The 20,904-nt window shown below is 49.7% G+C and overlaps 1 protein-coding gene across 4 annotated transcripts in view; it reads right to left on the minus strand.

Moving 5' to 3' along the window:
• DDC (dopa decarboxylase) overlaps positions 1–20,904 on the minus strand; it is a 93,189-nt gene that overhangs the window by 24,704 nt on the left and 47,581 nt on the right. For all 4 annotated transcript variants that reach the window (XM_029956293.1, XM_029956313.1, XM_029956286.1 and 1 more), the window contains 3 exons: positions 13,277–13,343; positions 9,297–9,391; positions 4,650–4,717 (listed from right to left, as the gene is read on the minus strand). In XM_029956293.1, the coding sequence (XP_029812153.1) occupies positions 4,650–4,717; positions 9,297–9,391; positions 13,277–13,343 (230 nt within the window). The remainder of the gene's footprint in view (positions 1–4,649; positions 4,718–9,296; positions 9,392–13,276; positions 13,344–20,904) is intronic.

Consider the following 20,904-nt stretch of genomic DNA (forward strand, 5'->3'; position numbering starts at 1 on the left):
AAACACGATGGGGCCTGAGTTTGCCTCATTCACACCAAAAATCCAGCACTCGTTCTCCAATGTCTTCTGTATCCACCTGGAATGTTCGAATGCTTCTCATTTATGAGAGGTGTGTTATAAAATGTGTGGCCGCTTTCCTGCATGGGTTCTTAATTGGCATCCTGTGAGACTCGCGATTCTGTATTGGATGATCTTTACTCTGGTTTTAAAGCTTCACCTCATTGCGGGGCGCCTGGTGGGCTCGGCAGGTTGAGCATCAGACACTTGGTTTCAGCTCAGGTCATGAGTTTGAGACCTGGGTGAGGCTCTGTGTGGATAGCGCGGAGCCTCGTGGGATTCTCTCCCTCTCCCTCTATTAAGCATTGGTGGCTTGGGCATGAAGGGGAGTTGTGTGTCCGTAGCAGAATCCTGGTTGTCTCATCCATAAAATTAGGAATAACAACTCCTACACTAGTTTAGCTGTGGTACAGCTATAATCTTAGTACCTGTTCTCCGGGAGCCTGGCCTCACCTGTGCACGAGGCCAGGCTGGTCACAGGACCCAGTGCCGAGGCCAGCAGGACTGGACTGGGCGGGAAGCCACGTGCCCTGTGCTGGCACTCGGCCCTGGCAAAGTGACCTGCGGAAGTGGTTCTAGAAAAGCACTCGTGAATGAAGGACACATTAAAAAGCTGCCTGTTTCTGTAAAAACGCCAACCTTTACATGTGGAGAGCGGACTGAAAGCAAATTTAAATCCGGGGCGCCTGGGTGGCTCGGATGGTTAAGCATCTGACTTCGGCTCAGGTCATGATCTCATGATTCATGAGTTTGAGCCCCACATTGAGCTCTGTGCTGACAGCTCAGAGCCTGGAGCCTGCTTCTGATTCTGTGTTACCCTCTCTCTCTGCCCCTCTCATGCTTGTGCTCTCTCTGTCAAAAATGAATAAACATAAAAAATTTACATAAACAACAACCACCAAATTTAAATCCACATAGACCACCTGAATAATCCTCAGTGGCTTTCACCTGAGTTCACGGTTGTGCACACATCTGTCTCAGGGCCTTTGCCCTGCCTGTCCTCACTCCCACCCAGCCCAGGTACATGTTCTGCTTATTCTCTCACCTCACATGGCTCTGCTCAAATGCCATGTCACCAAATAGGCTTTCCCTGAGCTCTTTGTGTCCAATAATCGGGCACAGAATGAATGGGTCCATGGACGCATCTCACTCACACGATCCCCCTTGGTCTTCCAGCTCCCTGCTGTCCCCAAACTTCTCACTGGAATCTCATCCATCTCTCTTCCCAAGCCCTCCCCCCACTGGACCTCAATCTGCATTGGCCCATACTTGATTTTATTCAGTTTCTCATTTTGCAATGGCTGTATTTCATTTACTGGAAACTCTGTTCCAAGGCTAAGTAAGACCTCTAGAGCCCAGAGACAACAGCCCTCTGGTGCTCAAAATCAAATGCTTTCCAATGAAATCAGGACCTTTCTTCTTCCTTGTTATTCTTGGATTGGATGGAGGTGCTCCCAACTCGGACGCTGGTCCCTTAGCACCATGCAGCGCAGCCCCCTGTGGGGGTAGGAAATCTGTGGGAAGGGCCTTCTGCAAGCAGGGCAATGCTAAACATCGTCCCCACTGAAAGGAGACAGCAATGTCTTTGTAGTAAATGAAAAATTAAATAAATAAATAAATAGAGCAAGAGAGAAAGAGAGAGAGAAGGTGGGTCAGGTATAGTGAGATCAAAAGAAAACATAAGTTCGATAAGAATCAAATAAGCCTATCAGGAAGTAGGTGGCATAATTAAGGATATGGTTTAATATAAGCTGACCCGGTTCAAATTCCTAAATGTTAGCCTTATGGTTTTATATAGTAATTTCTTTTTTTTTAATTTTTTTAAATGTTTTTTATTTATTTTTTGAGAGACAGAGATAGTGCAAGAATGGGGAGGGGCAGAGAGAGAGGGAGACACAGAATCTCAAGTAGGGTCCAGGCTCTGAGCTGTCAGCACATAGCCCGACATGGGACTTGAACCCAGGAACCGTGAGATCATGACCTGAGCTGAAGCTGGACGTTTAACTGACTGAGCCACCCGGGCGCCCCTTATCTAGTAATTTCTTGTGAGCACCATTATGGACTCAACTGTGACCCCAGCCCACAGTTCATATGCCGGAACCCTGACCCCCAGGACCTCCGAATATGATCGCATGCAGACAGAGGCAATTAAATTAAAAGAAGATCACATGCCTGGGCCTTAAGCCAGTGTGGCCGGTGTGTCCTTAAGAGAAGGACACAGACACACACAGAGGAAAGGCCGAGTAAGGACACAGAAAGGAGGCGGCCGTCTACATGCTAAGTAGACAGGCATCAGCAGACACCTGGCTGCCTGTGCCTCGTCTCTGGTTTCCAGCCTCCAGAATTAGGAGGAAGTACGTCTCCTTGTTTAAGCCACCCCGGGTGTGGTGGTTTGTCACAGCGGCCCTAGCACAGAGCCTGAAACAGCAGACAGGAGCCTTTTCTGTGCTGAAGCACAGATCCCTCCACATCAGATTCTGTCAACCCGTCCTCCACGTTCAAGAAATCATGGGCAGCGCCCTGGGTTTGGGGTAGGACCGATTTTCTCACATGCACCAATTCCCCCCAAAATCCAGGACAACAATTCTGCCCAGGACCCCAGCGGCTCAGGACACAGAAAGCACATTCTTTATTACAATTTGAAATTGGACTCATGTGTTCATGGGGCCTTAAGTTGTGACCCCCTCCCTCTCGTGTCCCCCCCATCCCCGGGAATAACTGATTGCCCTCCTCTGGGGTAAAATTTCAAACACTGGGTATTGCCCTTACATCTTATATTTAATTTTATTCAGGAGACAGTAACCCTCATCCTCTGTCCTTCTTCCAGTGACGTGGCCTCACCCCCTGAGCCCTGCGTCCCTCCTCCACGTCACATCCACTCCGTCAGGCTTCCCTTTGCGGGCTGGTGTCTGAACTGGACAGGATGCTCTTGTTACATCTGCTCCTGAGCGACCCCAGCAACCCGGTCACACCCCGTGAGGAGCTTGAACCCTCACCTCGCTACTGACAGAGCTGTCCTCTCTCATCCTTAGCTGGCTCACTGGCTCTTTGGACCCAGGGGCAGGATGCCACATTATTACATTCATTCCTGTCACATCTCAGCTTTGGTCACAGGTCATAAGGATTTTGGTCCTTCATAGCCTCAGTTTCCCCATGTGTGAGAGGGGGCCATGATGCCACGGAGTTCCAGTAATTTATGTCAGATAAAGGGCATTGAGGGCTGTCCATGCTAAACACCTATCTCTGATATTATTATTTTTCCCAGGTAATGAGTAAAACACCTGGGCACACTGTGAGCCACTCTGGCTGCAACCTCCTGGCAGCCCTCCTGGGCCCCCTCACTTTACCCTCGACAACCATCCAGCCTTTTTGTGTGGCTTTCTTGGCCTGGTGCCTCACTGACGGCTAAGGACCTTGTGTACCCCTGAGTCAGCTCACACCGAGGCCACCACCCCTCCCAAAACAAAGGTGGCAGGGCTCCTACCAGCTCCGTGTCGGCTGTGTCCACGAGCCACAATCTGACCACACACCAGCAGAACAGAATTACGTTTCAGTCCCAATTAAAGCTCAAAAAGATGGGCTTTGCAGACTCACCAAATGAACCGTTCTTTAGGCATTCTGCTTAAAATAGACAAACGTGGCCACATAACATGAAAGAATAGTAAGGTTCATAACAGCTGTAACTTAAATAGATCCTTACTCGTATTTCGTCTAGAATGGGCCCACCAGGGGACTTTAAAATCACGCGTCAAAGTTCGGGTCAAAGGCTGACGAAAAGAATTGATTTGAACCGATTTTTTAGTAAAGCACTAAAAATGTAGTTTCATCTTGAGACGAACTAGTCAAAGGGCATGCTGGTTGCTCAGAAAACCAGGAGAGCAGAGTTCAATTGGGTCAGGTGAGAACTGTTTTCTTCACTCCTCCAAGGTGAGAAACCATTCATTCTGCACAAAATTCATTCAAAGCCCCCCCTTGTCCGAAGGCCAACTAACCTCCTTCTCAGAACGTAGCAGAACCATTATCCAGTGTTCCCATACCGCTCCCAGTGACCGCTATTTCTTTAAGCATCATCTACATGATAGAACATCACCCACTTTCTCTTCTGAATTCTTTTTCTTACTCTAAATAGAACCAATGTGATTACAGCACCGCTACTAAGAATTTTCTGGGAGTTCTCATGGGGAAAAGGATTACTTTTCCTTTTCCTTAGCAAATGCTTTTAAGCCCTTAGACTCATTAACCATCGATGAATAATGACACCAAAGCCACCGAATTAGAAATATGTCCTGGAAGGTCCTTGCATTGTTTTTGGTAACACGAGGTAGATCAACCACAGATTTTTTTTCTGTATTAACCTCTCTCTTTGTGCCAACAGCTGCACTAATATGTTCTTGCCAACAGTTCACAATCAGGTAAGACTGGCCAAGAATCCCAGCCATGGTTCAGAAGGGAAGTAAGCAGTGAGCAGGTGATACGTGAGATGACCCAGCAATGGCATCCTCCTCACTCGCCATGTCGCTTTCCTATAAAGCCACACGTGGAAAGTGCAGTGCCCACAGGGTGACTGACATGTAGCCAACGGGGAAACTTACCACATGGCGGAGCAGTCGAAATTTACCAGCAGCCATTTGTGAGGGTTGAAGTTAAAGGAATCTGCAAACTGCCGAGGGACATAATAACAAAAAGAAGACACTTCTGTTACTAAGGTCTAATTGTACAATAAGACTGTGCACAATAATTCACAGCTAGGGGGGAGTCTGGGCTCTGAAACCTGCTTGGATGAGGACCCGACCTCTCTGCCCCTCATGGTATTCGTTTTCAAGTGGGACAAACAAATCACAGCTCGGTGCTCAGGAGCTGGCTGTGGGCTGACGCACAACTTGGGGAGGGCAGCTTTGAAGCCAGGCACTTGGGGATTTGATCCCAACAGCTGGGAACAGGAATGTCTGTTTTATGGGGAGATCATGGCATCCCAGCCATGAACTCCTCAGCCCAGCTCCTGGCAGGGGGTAAACTCTCCAGTTAAATGCTGTGCTGTGACTGTTGGCAGATTGGTGAGCATCGGGAGCCCATCAGGCCTGCTGGCACTCCTTGGGATGCGGTGCCAGGCACCCAGAAGATGTCCCAAAAGTGTCTGCATGAAGAGTGACAAGAGGGATCTTATTCTTTTTAGGACAGAAAGAGCCTTGGACTAAGAGCCTCAGACTTCCACATCTGGCCAGGGCCCTGGGTGCGATAATTCTATGAAAATTTATAAATGAGGGGCTGGAATGAGACAATCTAGAACCTTCCTATGAATATTCCCTTTCATTTACGTGTTAATCCTAATGTGGTGTAGGGCCATCACATCTGAAACAAGGGAGGCATTTCGAGGACCTTGGGTCATTCAAAATATGCTGACTCCCAACATGTAATCTGAGAGTGACCTCAAGAAAGGACACGGAGAGTTGCTGTGCCCTGTGAGGATGCCCGTCCCCAGCAGGAACAGGACACAGGTCAGGTTCCAGGAGCTCTCCTGCTCTGAAATGTGTGAGATCCAACTCACTTTGAATCAGGAAAACTCTTTTGACTTTTCGTCATAAAATGAGACGTTGTCAATATTTCATATGGCACACTTTCGAATGTGCTTGGTCTGGAGTCCAGGGCACCTGAGAGATTCAGTCAGCTGAGCATCTGACTCTTGATTTCAGCTCAGGTCATGATCCCAGGGTCGTGGGATCAAGCCCAGCGTCAGGCTCCACGCTGAGTGTGGAAGTGTGGAACCTGTTTAGAATTCTTTCTCTCTCTCTCTCTCTCTCCTTTTCCCTGTTCTTGTGTGTGTGTGTGTGTGTGTGTGTGTGCATGAACTGTGCTCTCTCTGTCTCTCCCTCTTTCTCTTTCTCAAATATAAATGAATGCATGAAATGTATCTACCTTTCAAACTATGAGACTATTTGAAAGAACCAGAATATTAATTCATACGTACTATGTCAGGAAATTGTATCGATCTGGCCTATGAACCACCTTCTGCCAGCAGCTTTCTCAACACCATGAACTGGCAAAATTCTCGGAATACATATATCATCATGACCAATGGTGGGGGGTGTGAAAACTACGGTAATCTGGATCACCTCAATTTTTATTTCACTCGGTTCTTTCTCCAGTGCTAATGCAATCACCAACAACTCTTCCTGCATGCCTAAACATCTCTTTTTTGTTTTTAATTTTTTAAACGCTTATTTTTTGAGAGACAGAACGTGAGTGAGAGATGGGCAGAGAGAGATGGAGACACAGAATCCGAAGCAGCTCCAGGATTTGAGCTGTCAGTACAGAGCCCAACAGGGCCCAAACCCATGAACCGCGAAATCATGACCTGAGCCGAAGTCGGATGCTTAACCAACTGAGCCACCCAGGTGCCCCTCCATCATTATTTTTAAAGGCAACATCCAAGTTCATCAATTTCAGGTGCTGCGGTATCTCCAAGCAGAAAATATGATTTCAACCATCAAGACTGGCCGGCGAGGAGGGTGTTCTGCATTTTTGCCAAACTACCATAAGTGGTGAGTTCTCATATCCTTCCAAATGCGAGCCCAGGGTGATGCACAGACCTGGGCACAGCCAGAGGCCCAGGGACGAAGCCACGTGGATAAATCCCCCAGCAGAAGCAGAGATAAAGGTCCCAGCCTGACTGACTCTCCTCACTGGCTGCTGAAATCGCTCCCAGCTGCTGGCTTTTTCTCTGTTTGGGAAGAGCACTGGGGAGGCAGCGAGGGTACCAGGGGCTAGGTGGGTGCCACACCTCCGGGGAGATGTCTGCTCAGCTGCCGGCAGCCTCGCACGCCAACCCCCACTGAATTGGGGGAGGTGGGGAGGACATTCATTTCCTTCCAGGTTTCAATAAAAGTGATTAGGAGAAAGAGGCAGGAAATGACAACGGGTTTCATTTGTTGATAAAAGGAGACAAAATGTGAGAGAGGAGGTTTGTTTGCCGAGAGCCTTATTAGTTCCCTCCCGGGGGGTCTGGTCTGTTTAATCGTCTTTCATTACCCAACTGCTGTGTGCTCTTTCTGTTGGCAGAGAGAAGGGATCTTATCTCAGGGCTAGGGCCTGCAGGATATTGCAGCCCCCTTATCTGGCCAGCTGGGGTGAAGAACAATGCAGGAGACATGGAAATGACTCAGTGTCGGGCATGAAATCCTGTCTGCTGCTGGCTGATAGGATCGCCCTAGAGTGCCCAGTGCTGGTAGCCTGACAGTTAGTCCCCCCACCCCGTGGCCTGACAGTTAGTCCCCCCACCCCTGTCCCCCATGGCATGAAAGCCAAAACCCCAGGTCCTGGGTTCACGGGGAAGAGGAACATTGTAGGGGGAAAAGGTTGTGCAACCCTAAAGCTGATACTTGGAAAGACCGAGCCTTGGGGACAGGCACACAAATCCCCAATGATCACTTTGCCTTCTGTCCCTCCAGGCTACGGGGACAGACCCCCCCAGTGATGTGGACCATCTCTGTAATGCGAGGTATGTAGATAGTAGAGAGGTTTGTTTCTCGTTCCCCAGCACCAAACACCCATAAGAGCAGCTACCAGCAGTGAACGGCAGAGGGCTAGGTATCAACATCCTTACCAGAATTTCTCATAGGTCTCAATCCCCCTCCCCAATATTTATAGGGGCCTTTGGAAGTCCCACGTGCCAACTCCCTCCTCAGGACAGATCTGAGGTCTGGCACGTACCGACTGATCAATAAGAATTATCAAGCGAGCGAGTAAATAAATGCAAGTGATGCGAAGGAGCTGGAAACCAGAACCTGACTTCCGTCATCAGCAATCAAAGGATATTCTGTTCTAAGATGGGGACATCAGGATTCTGTACCTGACACCCGCTTTTCTGGTATTATGGCAATGTGAGAATCCAGATTAGTAATTAGCAAATGAATGGGCAGCACAGCCTGAGAATAGAGAAGGGTTTGGAGGGACCGTCTGCACAGCCTTGGTGAAAAGTAATAACGGAATCTAACTCACGCACAACCCTGGCTGTGCACCAGACGCTGGTCTCTAAGCCCTTTCAATATGATTAACTCCTAATACTTATAGCACCCCCTCACAGGAGGCATCGCTACTAAATCCACTTGGTGAGGTGTAGAGAGGGTACTAACCTGCCCAAAGGGACACAGCTAGTCATAGGGTAGGGCTGGGATTCAAACAGTCACTTAATGCCAAAGACCATGACCTTAATCCCTGCACTGCATGTGGCCCTGGGGCTCAGGAAACCCGTGCCTCTGAGCACAGAGCCAACGCTGTGGTTCTACTGACTCACTATCTCCTTGCTCTGGACTCCCTGTAACGTCACTCTCTCTGGACCCTTTGTTGCATCTACAACTGAGTTCTTGGCCAACAGGAACGTTGTGGTCTCTGAGCCGCCACCGATAGTGAAGTCCTCCCTGAGTCTGAAATCACACATCAGAGCACATCCATAATATTGTGTCTTTGCCCCAGGTCTGTATCACATTACCCTCAGCAGCAGAGTACTGGCCGAGTTTTGCTTGCTGGTCCTCAAAAGCAGCAGGTATTTTGGTGGGAATTACAAGCCACATTTTACAACTTCCAAAGGTGGTACAAGATATCTAAATGCCTCTGTGGTTACTTGTTCAATACCTGTTCATGTCAATACCATGCTTGGTCGCATGGTCAGAATAGACTATCATACTGAACCAGATCAAATAGGATTGTAGGTTGGCTTTATAAATTACTTCTTCTTCTTTTTTTTAATGTTTATTTGATTGGGGCGGGGAGGGGCAGAGAGAGAGGGAGACAGAATCGGAAGCAGGCTCCAGGCTCCAAGTCATCAGCACAGAGCCCAACCGGGGCTCAAACTCACAGACCGTGAGATCATGACCTGAGCCAAAGCTGGATGCTTCACTGACTGAGCCACCCAGGCATTCCTATAAATTACTTCTTGATCTGAAATGCACTGAGCTCTTATTTTCTTCCTAAATATTTCCCCGCAGTGTTATAAGCGGGAACCCTGCCCAGGATCTGTGCAGACTGAAAAACATGTTTCGAGAAGACTGGCCATAGGGACTGGGAAGATTCTCAACCCCCATCATAAGGAAGTCTAATTTCTGAGGATCACGGAATAAGTTTGGAAGTCGTTTGCTGAAACAAACCCCAGCAATGAAAAATGGAATGTCACATCCTTGGGAGAAGTCACTCATTGCATAGCGCTTTTAACCAGTGATTGTCTTAAAGGTATAGAGCACACCTACCTCTACTCCGTTCAGAAGATGCCGGAATTCAGGGCAGATAAAGGAGCTGCCTGCGTAGGCAGCATCAATGTGCAGCCACATGTCCTCCTTGTTACCTGAAACCCAGAGGTGACCTGTGAGTTCCCCCTTGGATGCCCTCATCATGGGGGACTGACAACATACTGCATACAGTCTATCAAGAGCATTTGCTGGCCCGACTGTGGACCTTGTCTGAGGGCAATGAAGCTGAGGGCGGAGGGCGGTAGCTGGCCCCAGACAGGAGTAGCACAGATGAAGTGCTCAGTGAATGTGTGGAAAGGGAGGGAAATGGGATCCACTGCCCTGCTTGACTTGAATCTCAATGCTCATGGTCTAAGGGATCAGCCTGCCCTACCCCTCATGCGTGGTGCTCGCTAACCACACCTGATGCTGTGAGGAGTGACAGGTAGTTCTGAGCTCCGCTGATACAAGTTCTAAGAGATGCTTCAAAGCCTTGATTCCATTTGAGCTTCAGGATTGGAGGGATTGGAGGGATCAAAGCCCTCAGTTGGATCCAGACCCACAGTGCTCCAAGGACATGTAATATTGCCACGGAGGGTCATGTTGAGGGTGAGGTCTGCGCACCCTGAGGCATGTTTCATGGGCATGTGGGCTGGTCCTTTTGTGGGGCATCTCCCTGGCTGCACAGGTGTGGCAGTGAGCGAGTGAGAGCACAGAGCCTCAGGACCGTATGGGATTTCTGCTTAGGAACCACAGCTCAGCCATTCTTGAACACAACCACGTTCCTGTTGTTTCTCGTGCTATTGCTGTGGCTCAACATGCTCTCGGCAGGTAGAAACTGACGCTCTTACAGGAGATGTACAAAATCTCACAGCCAATCTGTGCTCTCCATGGGGCTGTCTGGGCTGGCCAGGAGTTTGAGAATCCAGCATGTCTGTTCGGTTCAGAACCATTGAGGGAGGAGGTGAGGCAGGGTGAGACCCTGAGGCCCAAACAGGTAGACGAGTCAGGAAGGACGCAAGCCATGAGGGTAGGAGGTGGGGACCAGGTTCCGGTAGCAATAGACAGGACTCTCTTTTTCTTGCTCCGCCATCACCCTCGTGAGAGGGCTGCTTGGTAAGGGCAGAAACTACAGCCCATGGGGCGCCTGGGTGACTCAGTCAGTTGAGCATCCGACTCCTGATTTCAGCTCAGGTCGTGATCTCACAATTCATGGGTTCGAGCCCCACATCAGGCTCTGCGCTGACAGCAAGGAGTCTGCTTGGGATTCCTTCTTTCCCTCACTCTCTGCCTCTGTCTCTTTCTCCCACTCTCAAAAATAAATAAACATGAAAAAGAAAAAAGAAACCACAAGCCATGCAATGTAAGCCGAGTCTCTTCCAGGAGTCAAAGGAGGAGGTTTGGCCCCAAGTCCTCAGGATGCTGGTCCCTAGAGCTCTGACCCTCCCAAATGTATCGGAGATCAAAGAGGGGCAGTGGAAGGGAAAGACGGGGTCCTCGGGAGGGAAGGGAAGGGGATCTCCAGGCAAAGGTGTTCAGTGGGGACTTAACTTTCCTCCAGAAGAGCTCTGGCCTCCAGCAAGGTGACTGCTAGCCCTGGAGGGCCTGCCTGATAGGGAGTCCTTCCCCACCTAAGTCTTTGGTCTCCTGATGGTGCGACAATATGATTTAGTATGGGGGCCTTGGGCCATATGTGACTTCTGCAGGAACTAGGGACTCAAGGAGGACCTGGAGACTGAGGGCCACCAGATGGACAGCGAGTGACTGAGCCCCCAGAAAACAGTGTTGTTACAGGCTCGACCAGCATCCTTGTGGGGAGAGGGGGATCTCACTCTCCGTATACGGTCATCATACCTGGGGAAGCCAGTCACCCACAGTCTCGTGAGAGACGACAAGGGTTTGGATGCCCCCCACACTGTGCCCCATTCTCCTCCTCCCTGCAACAAACCGTGGCCGTGAGACACTTGCAGAGGGTCCTGTAAATCTTTCCAGTGGATTATTGAACCTACGGGTGGTCTCAAGAGGTGTCAGAAGCGAGGGTGGGGTCTCGGAGGGACAAGGATCCCCTGTAATCGGTATAAAACTTCCACAAACGGAACTCACAGGTGCCCAAGAAAAGGGGACTCCAAGTGGGTTTCTCCTCTGTCCGTGGGGAGGCAGAGAGCCAATAGCATCTGGTGACTCCAGATAACATGGGCATCTCTAGAGGCCTGGTGGTCACCTGACCCCGAGGCTAGTGGTCACCTGACCCCAAGGCCAGGGAATGGGGGCTGCATGTCACAGGACAAGGTCCACCCAGCACCCAAGCAAGCAAAACCTCGGCCAGGAGGTTTTGGATATGCTCAGAAGGAAAGAGGCAGGCTTCCTATGTCTTTGAGCCCTGTGGCTGTTGTATTTCTTAATGTGACTTCCCTGCACAGTACCTGCTTGGCCATCATCTGGCTGGGCGGGGGTGGGGAGCTGGGCTCAGGGCCTACCAGGCCATGTGGGCTCTGCCCTGCCGAAGCCCTCGGCCCCCTAAATCCGAGAGCCCTGGGGATGACATCAGCCAGCCCCTGCGCAGGACTGGACATCCTGTTCCCAGACTGACTTCTGAGTCAGGTACCCAGTGGCTTGGCCCAGCTCAGGAGTGTTTGCAGCTAATGATGCCCATGCCCTGTGGCCATGGGCCTGAGCCAGTCAGTTGTGTACCTTGTCCCACAGCCCAGGGCTCTGCACCAATGTCCCCAGCACTCACAGATGTCTGTCACTGGTCACGTTGGGGAGAAAAACCCCGTGTGAACGAGTGTGCCCACACCAGCAGCCCCTCACCATGGTGGACCTACCTGGTGGCCAGAGTGACACCAGTGACCCCAGGTCTCACACAATTTCTGTGCATAAATGCCCCTCTCCAGAGCTTGTGAGGGAAACATGGACATGTGATGATTACAAGTGTCATTTTCCTCTCCACTTTACAGACAGGAACACAAAGCTTGAGGGCCCACAGCCTGAAGCAGGGGTGCCTGGGCAGCTCCACAGGGTGCTGTGACCAGGCTGTACCCATCACCTCTGCCACCAGCTCCCTGAGTGTGGGCACAGGAGGGTCCCTGATAGGAGAGGCAGGGTCACACAGGTGGGGCTGGGTGCCAGTGCCCGCAGGTGGAGTGCTGTCTAGCCCTGGGGTGGGCAGCGGCTGCCTGGAGCTGCGGGAGTGGGGGCCATGCCTCAAGGATGGGGGAAGGGGGTCAGGAGCCCTGCTCCCAAGAGAAGGTCTCCCTCACCTGACCCTCCTCCCAGCGCCTGGGGGTGGACCAGAGCCACATGTTAAAGGGGAACCTTTAGAGACCCAGCCCTTACATTTCTACCTTTCAGATTCTCTGAAATCTCATCCCTGGGAGACCACCTACGTGCCATGGGGGAGGGAGGGAGAGCAGCCCCGAAAAGCGCAGGAAGCACATTCTTCTCCAGAGATACCTTCTCAGGGTTTGGGTGTCAATTTGCTTAATCTCGTTAGGCCATTTGCTTCACTGCTTTCAGTCATTCCTGAGAGGCCAAAGAAGACACTCTAGACTTCAGTGAAAGACAGGCGACTCTCAAGTCATTGCAGATGCATGAGCCTTGGGGGGCTTGCTGGAAGAGTCGAGATCATTCCCTTGGGTGGGACAATCGTGCCTTCTGTACTGCGTGGAAGGGCATTTTCTTAGAGATCGCGTGCAGGGACAGGTACAGCCAAGCTGAGCTCTTGTCCAATTAGGCCAAGGTCTGCGTTTGTGCACCTCAAGCTAATGAGTTCAGTACTACTGCAAACGTAAGGAGTATTCAGCAAAGCATCGTCATGCTAAGTTATTGTTATGTTCATATCACATTATATTGTAATATGTCTTGTACTCTCTAATCGTATTATTCTATTTTATGACCTCTATTACTAATATGATGAAGGAGGAGAGCTTAGAGAAGAAGTTCCCCTCAAGTCTTCCTACTTTGAGAACACGTTCCGAAAGAAAAATTAATCGGGTACTTACAGACCGGACCCACTTCTAAAAGATTGTCGAATGAGCAGCAAGATGTGGTCCCCAGGGTAGCCACCACCTGGAGAATAAAAAGCAGACCTCTTTTTATTCCCTTTGTCTTGGTCCCTGTTGTAACGTCCTCATGCACAACCATGGCCCCTAATGAAGCCCAGAGCCTAGAGGTCGGTGCTCGATCAGCGCCCGCTTAGATGGTGACGTGAATCTGTGGTTGTGCCTTTAATCTGTGCCCAGAAGCTTCACAACAGGTTGAAAGAAGCGTCTGCAGACAGAAAACGAGGCTGTGAGGTTGCAAACAGTATTTGCATAGGACTCTCTGTGTGCCGCTGGGCAGGAATGAAGCTTGGCCCCACAGTCAGCGTCTCCTGTGCTCTGCATTACCGATATATTAACTACATATATACTACTTTACCGTGTATATTAACTACAGTTATGGCATATCGTTGCTTCTGTGAATGGGACGTGTGGAGTTCTATCTTAGTGTGGTGCGTGTGGCAGACTGCACAGCAGGACAGCAGGCATCCTGCTCTGACAGCCCAGCCCCATGCCTCTCCTGGAACAGTTTCACGGGCAGCTCAGCGCCACCCTAGGAGTTCGACCCGGAGTCCTACCCACCAGCTCTCACGTGCTGGCCTTCCTTCTAAATGGCACCTCTCCCAAGGGAATGTCAACCCTCAAAGATGAAGATTTGCTCTAAATTGATTCATGAGAAAGTCCTACAGTAGACAGAAAATAATTTAAAAAAATTTTTTTAATGTTTTATTTATTTTTGAGAGAGAGAGAGAGAGAGAGAGACCGCATGAGCAGGGAAGGGTCAGAGAGAGAGGAAGACACAGAATCTGAAGACAGGCTCCAGGCTATGAGCTAGCTGTCAGCACAGAGTTCGACATGGGGCTCGAACCCACAAACTTGGAGATCATGACCTGTGCTGAAGCTGGACACTCAACTGACTGAACCACCCAGGCGCTCCTGGAAACAATTTTTAAAGGCATGTTCCAAGAAAGCATTGGGCACAGCTGGTCACACAGGTGGGAAGTGTGGCCCAGAATCCTGTGCCCACTCCTGCAGTCTGAGCACCTTGGAACACAGTGACGACACAGGTACCGTCTGATTAGTGTCATTCCCATACCTGGGCCTGTGAAGCTCTTGGAGCCAAGTTCTACATCCCATTTTTTTTTAAAGTCTATTTATTATGAAAGAGAGAGAGAGTGAGCAGGGGAGAGGCAGAGAGAGAGGGGGAGAGAGACAGAATCCCAAGTAGGCTCTGCATTGTTAGCACAGAGCCCAACATGGGGCTTGAACCCAGACTGTAAGATCATGACCTGAACCAAGATCAAGTGATGGACGCTTACCCGCCTGAGCCACCCAGGCACCTTATTTCTCTGTATTGTTAGGAATTTGCACATTGCTAGGAATTTGCACTTTGCTGAACACAGAATAGGAACTGATCACTCTCCAAGTGATTGGAAGGCATAGTGTGTTTACAAAACCAAAGAGCCAAATTGATTTACAATACCAGTACCATCTGGATAATAAAATTTCTTTCTCAATGTGACAAGAGTGTGAATTTTCATTCAACTTGATTTGAAAATTCAGCTCTTTCCTGAGCCCCCAGTGATACACCAGTGGAGCTACATGCCCTGAGAACAGAGAGGAAGATGAAAAGTTAGAAACCCACACAAACCAGTAAACCTGAGAACCTGGTCCGAGGCCCTACCGGTTTCCTTTCACCGAGGGCCACCTGCCCTTGACCTGAGAACCCCATGTGCCAGAGAAAATCAAAGTGTTCTTGCCGGGGACGCATCGTGCCTGCCCCGTGCTCGGTTCAGTTGACAAGCCCTGGCTCACTGCTCACCTGGTCCCCTGGGCCGGACAGCAGGTGCCCGGGGGCCAGAGTCGTCCCCTGCCCAGCAGCAGGGAGTGATGCCAAAGCAGGACCTGCCCAGACTCTGGCAGGGCCCTCGCGGCAATGGATTTGGGCCCCAGAGAGGAAAGAGAGTGTTTTAAATATTTTTTTATTATTCAGGTACAGTGAAGCCAACAGATTGGGAGGCTACTACCTTTGGAAAGATAGCTTGTCATCTTCTCCGTTCCCAAGAGGTAGGTGCATGCTGTGCCTCGCAGGGCCACACAGGAAGGCCCAGGACCATCAGGACACAGAGGGAGAGGGGCGGCATGGACGGGAAGCTTTGCTGTGGTTCCCACAGAAAGGTTGGGTGGGTGGAGGAGGGTTGGCTGGTTTGATTAATTTCAATGGGCCCCACGGCAAAGGGGCTGTCCCTAGAGTCCCTGGCTCTGGGGTGACGAGGGCAGGAGGTAGTGGCCTGGAATGGAAGAGCCCAATAGAGGATGTGGATTGGGCTGCAGGCTCACGATTGGTTGGTTTGGTGAAAGGCAGCCCGTTTATCAACTCCAGGAGTTGGCTAGTCCTGGGAGGGGCTGTCCCTCCAGGGTCAGCAAGGTCCTTAAGATGTAAAAGGCTCAGAAATGCAGAAAACAAAAATGCATGGTGAATACACCAACGTTTAAGCCATGCACTTGGGGCAAAAACCGCTAGGTCAGAGGCCCAGCTCTGTGTCACACCGGGAGCCAGTTGGGCTTCTGGGCCCTGCCCAGCCAACAAGGTCCCACCAGGTCTAGGTGCACCACATCTCAGTGTCTCAGCCCCTTTCCTTCCCACCGCCGCACACGCCTCCCCATCACACCCACCCTCTGTATTGCCTCATTTTCACAAGAGGACTCATTCAGTGGGAATTCATGTCAGCATGCTATTTTTCCCTCATATTCGCGATTTCTTCCTGATTTATGATTTTTTAAAAATGTTTATTCATTTTTGAGAGAGAGACAGAGTGCAAGTAGGGGACAGGGAGAGAGAGAAAGGGACACACAGAATCAGAAGCAGGCTCCAGGCTCTGAGCTGTCAGCACAGAGTCTGATGTGGGGCTTGAACTCATGAATGGTGAGATCATGACCTGAGCTGAAGTCGAATGCTTAACCGACTGAGCCACTCATGCTCCCCTCTTCCTGATTTATAACTGAAGACTCACATGCTTCATCTAAGGCACCCAATTTGGCAAATGGAACCTGAGACCTGTGTCATTAAAGGAATAACACACAATTATACAGTTTAAAAAACCACAGAATGACTCAACCATCTTGATACTGCTTATCCTCTATTTTCTCAGTTTTAACAGTCCCTCAGGAATGATGAGTCTGTTATTCACCAGTTAGTTACTTCCGTTTTATCTGATTTTCCTCAAATTCTAATAGAAATAAATGCAAACACTTGTGTTTTTAAGATTACATGCATGGCGGGTGTGGGGAGGGCACCTGGGAGGCTTAGTCAGTAAGTGTCTGACTTCAGCTCAGGTCATGATCTCACAGTTCATGAGTTCGAGCTCTGCATCGGGCTCTGTCCTGACAGCTCAGAGCCTGGAGCCTGCTTCGGATTCTGTGTCCTCCATCCTCCTCTTTCTGACCCTCCCCTGTTTGTGCTCTCTCCCTCTCTCTTGTTCTCACTCTAGCTCTCTCGCTCTCTCAAAAATAAACAGTAAAAAACATTTTTTTAAGAGACAACATATACAGTAAATATCCCCTTGTGAGAATGATTTTCTATCTGTGAACATGCACACAGGAGAGTGTCTGGGAAGATATCCACAAAATATTAATAGTGTTTGTCTCTTAATCTTTTTTTTTTTCACGCATGCAAAAGCAAAGGGCGGTTTTATTACGGGCTTAGGCTGGCCGAGCCTAAGCTCGGGCTCACAGACTTTACCGGCGTGGTGGATCCATGCTGAGAGCCCCGAACAAAGGCAGGGAAGGGGGAGTTACAGGAAATTGTGACATCGGTACAGTGATCCATTATTATTATACAATATTATTGACAGCAAGTTTAACCATTCACATTGCCTGGAGTATTTGTTACTTTTGGCAGGACCCAACACAACATTTAGAGTATTGACCAATCACAGAGTGTTGTTGGATGTCAGGCTTGTTAGTCTATGAAGATGATATTTAAAAATGGGGGTCAGCCCCTATTAAAGTTTCAGGTATCCCTCTGTAGTTAAATAGGCTGACTCAGAAGAACTCTCAACCTGGTGAGGTGATCCAGATCCAGTCGATCAGCTTGAACTGATCCTCAAAAAGACTCTGACTCCTGAGAATCTCCAGCCCTGCTCCAGCCACACCCCGGAAGCTGGCTGGTCTAGCATAGCAGAAGCCTGAGAAATCATCAGTCCAGTAAAATAAACTGTCCTGTCTTTTTGCCATCGCACTGGCAAATGTTGCCCCAGAAAGCTGAGGAAACAATAAAAGTTCCTGACTGCACTAACCTTCCCCTTATAGATAAGATGTTCTGTTGGTATTAATTGCCTCTGATCTGGACATGGGATTTCAACATGGCAAAAGGTAAGGGGAGCCTACGCCTCTACGGCCAGACTCTAACGGGGGGTCTTCGAGTGGCTACTAGACAGCCCACCAATTTGGCTAAGGATAGTAATAATAAATCATAAAGGCATATTGAACTTATACGCCCGAGGATCCTGAAGAAATTGGCTGTCGTTCTTACTTTTGTAAACTAGGCAGCACCAGATATTAGAAACCCTAAAAAAGACCCTTACCAAATTAACCATGGAGACTGGTGGAAATTGGGTAAACTTTCCTCCTCTATGCCCTTTACAGGGTAAGAAATTCCCCTTACACCAAGGAGGGCTATGCCAGGCTTTAGAGGAATAATGTTACTTCTATGCCAATAGCTCAGGAATTGTACAGGATAGTCTAGCTGTGGTTCACGGCCACCACAAGAGAGGAGAAGAACGAGGAGCCAAAACCAAAATTGGTATACTTTTAACATTTGGCTCTTGTATCATTGATAAGATCATAGCATTTATCAAAGAGCAGGTAAATGCTATTCTATTAATGGTCTTAATCTTTTTTTAATGTTTATTTTTTTAGAGAGACACAGATAGAATTCGAGCAGGGGAGGGGCAGAGAGAGAGGCAGACACAGAACCGGAAGCAGGCTCCAGGCTCTGAGCTGTCAGCACAGAGCCCATCGTGAGGCTGTAACTCATGAACAGTGAGATCATGACCTGAGCCGAAGTCAGACGCCTCACCGACTGAGCCCCCTCAGGTGCCCCAGTGGGGCATATCTCTTAAGATGAGATTTTGGGTCCCATAATGTAAACCTTCATTTTTGATGGTTTTGTCCTGAGCATGGGGAGTTTCTGTAAAAACCAGTAAAATCCTGTCTGGTCCTGGCTGTGGCCTCAGCGGGGAGGAGAGCAGATGGGTGTGCTGAGCGCTGACCAGGCCTGGCCTGGGGTTTTGCAGAGTACATACAGCGGCCTCAAGAGCCACAGGAGCCGGATATGCCTATGATCTGTACTTTACACTTGACTGCAGTGCATCCTTGCTGGCGGATCGTGGGCACACGAGGAGCGGGAGCCGGTCAGCATTTGAACCCCGGTGTGATGAACTCTCATGCCAGCCGCCCTCCAGCAGACACAGCCCTTGGGCAGGCAGTGAGAACCAGACTGTCAGTGGGGACATGCCAGGCTGGTGGGTGGGGGGCCTTGCCTGCTGTGTTTTAGATGGCTACAGTCAGCTTGTCCTAGTTCTCAGAAGCCCAGCACCTGCTCCCCTCCGGGGTCTGATTACCCTGGCTCAGCTCAGTGATGCTAACCTGATTTGGGCTGAACTAATCGAATTTGTGCAGGGGAGGGAGGGCGAGGAGAGGGTGCAGGCACCCCTTCCTTGAGAGCCCACAGTGGTTTCAGCTGCCCAGGCGCACGTCCCCTTCGGGGGCAGACCCGCCTCTCCTGCCTTCGTTGCCATGGCTCTGATATGCGCTCTTGGACACAGCCCTCTGCCTGTGACCTGACCTTGTCAAATGGGCTCTAAGGACCACAAACCACCACAGGGAAGAAAGGGGGAACTATTACAAGCCCCACACAAGTCTGTGGAAGGGCTGAGATCCACCTCTCCTGGTTCAGACCTGCCAGATATGCCCGCGCTCTGAGCAGAGGCTCCTGAATTTTGAGATGTCTGCAATCGCTTGGCAAATGTGAGGAAGGTGATGGGTCTCCATCTCAGGATTATGCATATAGTTATTATTCAGAATTGTGACCCGTTAAATGTATAGTCTCAATGAAACAACTGGGTAGTATGTCCAAATCCAGGCTGCAGACCTTCTAGGTCTGGGCGCTACCTCTCTCTCTGGCTTCAGAGTCCCTTGGTAGAGGGATCCATTTAGATAATAACCTATTGCATTTCCTCGAACATCCTGTGACCTCTCACATCTCTGTGCCTTTGTCATAATCTTTTCTTCAACAAGAAGGGCACTGTGCCCATGAGCGCTACCCGCATATCCCCTAAGCACACAGCTTACCTGTTCTCTCTTAGCATTCGCTGATTCCCCCTGGAGGGTTGATCACACCCCCTGCCCTATGCATGGATCATGCTGACCAAATAGTGCAGAGACTGGGGAACATGTACCTTCCCACCAAGAACCATTCCCTTAGGAAAGGGACCAACCCTTCATTGGTCTCCAGGGGGCCAGCACATGGGTGGTCTAAAGCCCCAGATCTTTGCTGAAGAGAGAAGAATGTCCTCATGGATGAGCTTTCAAACCCGCCCATGCTCTGAAACATGGGATCAGCTCGTGTCTGCAGCTCCTGCCAGAGTGTCACAGATGCCCTCAAATGTTAGCTGGAATCTTGGTCTTTCAAGCAAAATTCTAATATGGCGCCCCTGTTGGGTGCCCAGTCTTCCGTTAGTAAAATAAAACTGCTTTGTTCCTCCTGATGCTGAGTGGCCTTCCCTTAAATACTTAGATCTCTCCTTCTTACCAGGCCTCTTCACTGAGCGTAGGGATACACTTCAGGCTCATTTCTGCACACTTATGTGTTCTGTACCACCTTGCCCCTTCCCAGGTGAGGCCACTCCAGTGTGCGGTGGTATTTTTGTAGGTTAACTTTGAATTGATTCAGACTGAAAACAGTCACCTAGTTTGAGGCCTGTGGTCTAACAGACAGACCACCGGAGGCCCACTTTATCACCGAGCTCTATGCACCAGGCTTCACAGCCCACCTGATTCTCTCAGCCACCAGAGCGTTTTGAAAATACTAATTAGATTTGAATTTCCCTGATGATGAGTGACGCTGAGCGTCATTTCATGTGCCTGTTGGCCATCTGGATGTCCTCTTTGGAGATCAAAACCACACTGAGATACCACCTCACACCAGTCAGAGTCGCTAAAATGAACAAATCAAAAGACTATAGATGCCTGCGAGGGTGTGGAGAGATGGGCACCCTCCTACACTGTTGGCGGCAATGTAAACTGGTGCGGCCGCTCTGGAAAACAGTGTGGAGGCTCCTCAAAAAACTATCCATAGAACTCCCTTATGACCCAGCAATAGCACTGCTAGGGATTTACCCAAGGGATACAGAAGTGCTGATGCATAGGAGCACATGTACCCCAATGTTCATAGTGGCACTTTCTACAATAGCCAAATCATGGAAAGAGCCTAAATGTCCATCAACTGATGAATGGATCAAGAAGATGTAGTATATATATACAATGGAGTACTATGAGGATGAATGAAATATGGCCATTTGTAGCAA

Source organism: Suricata suricatta, chromosome 2 (genome assembly GCF_006229205.1).
Source record: "Suricata suricatta isolate VVHF042 chromosome 2, meerkat_22Aug2017_6uvM2_HiC, whole genome shotgun sequence".
NCBI classification, from domain to species: Eukaryota; Metazoa; Chordata; class Mammalia; order Carnivora; family Herpestidae; genus Suricata; species Suricata suricatta.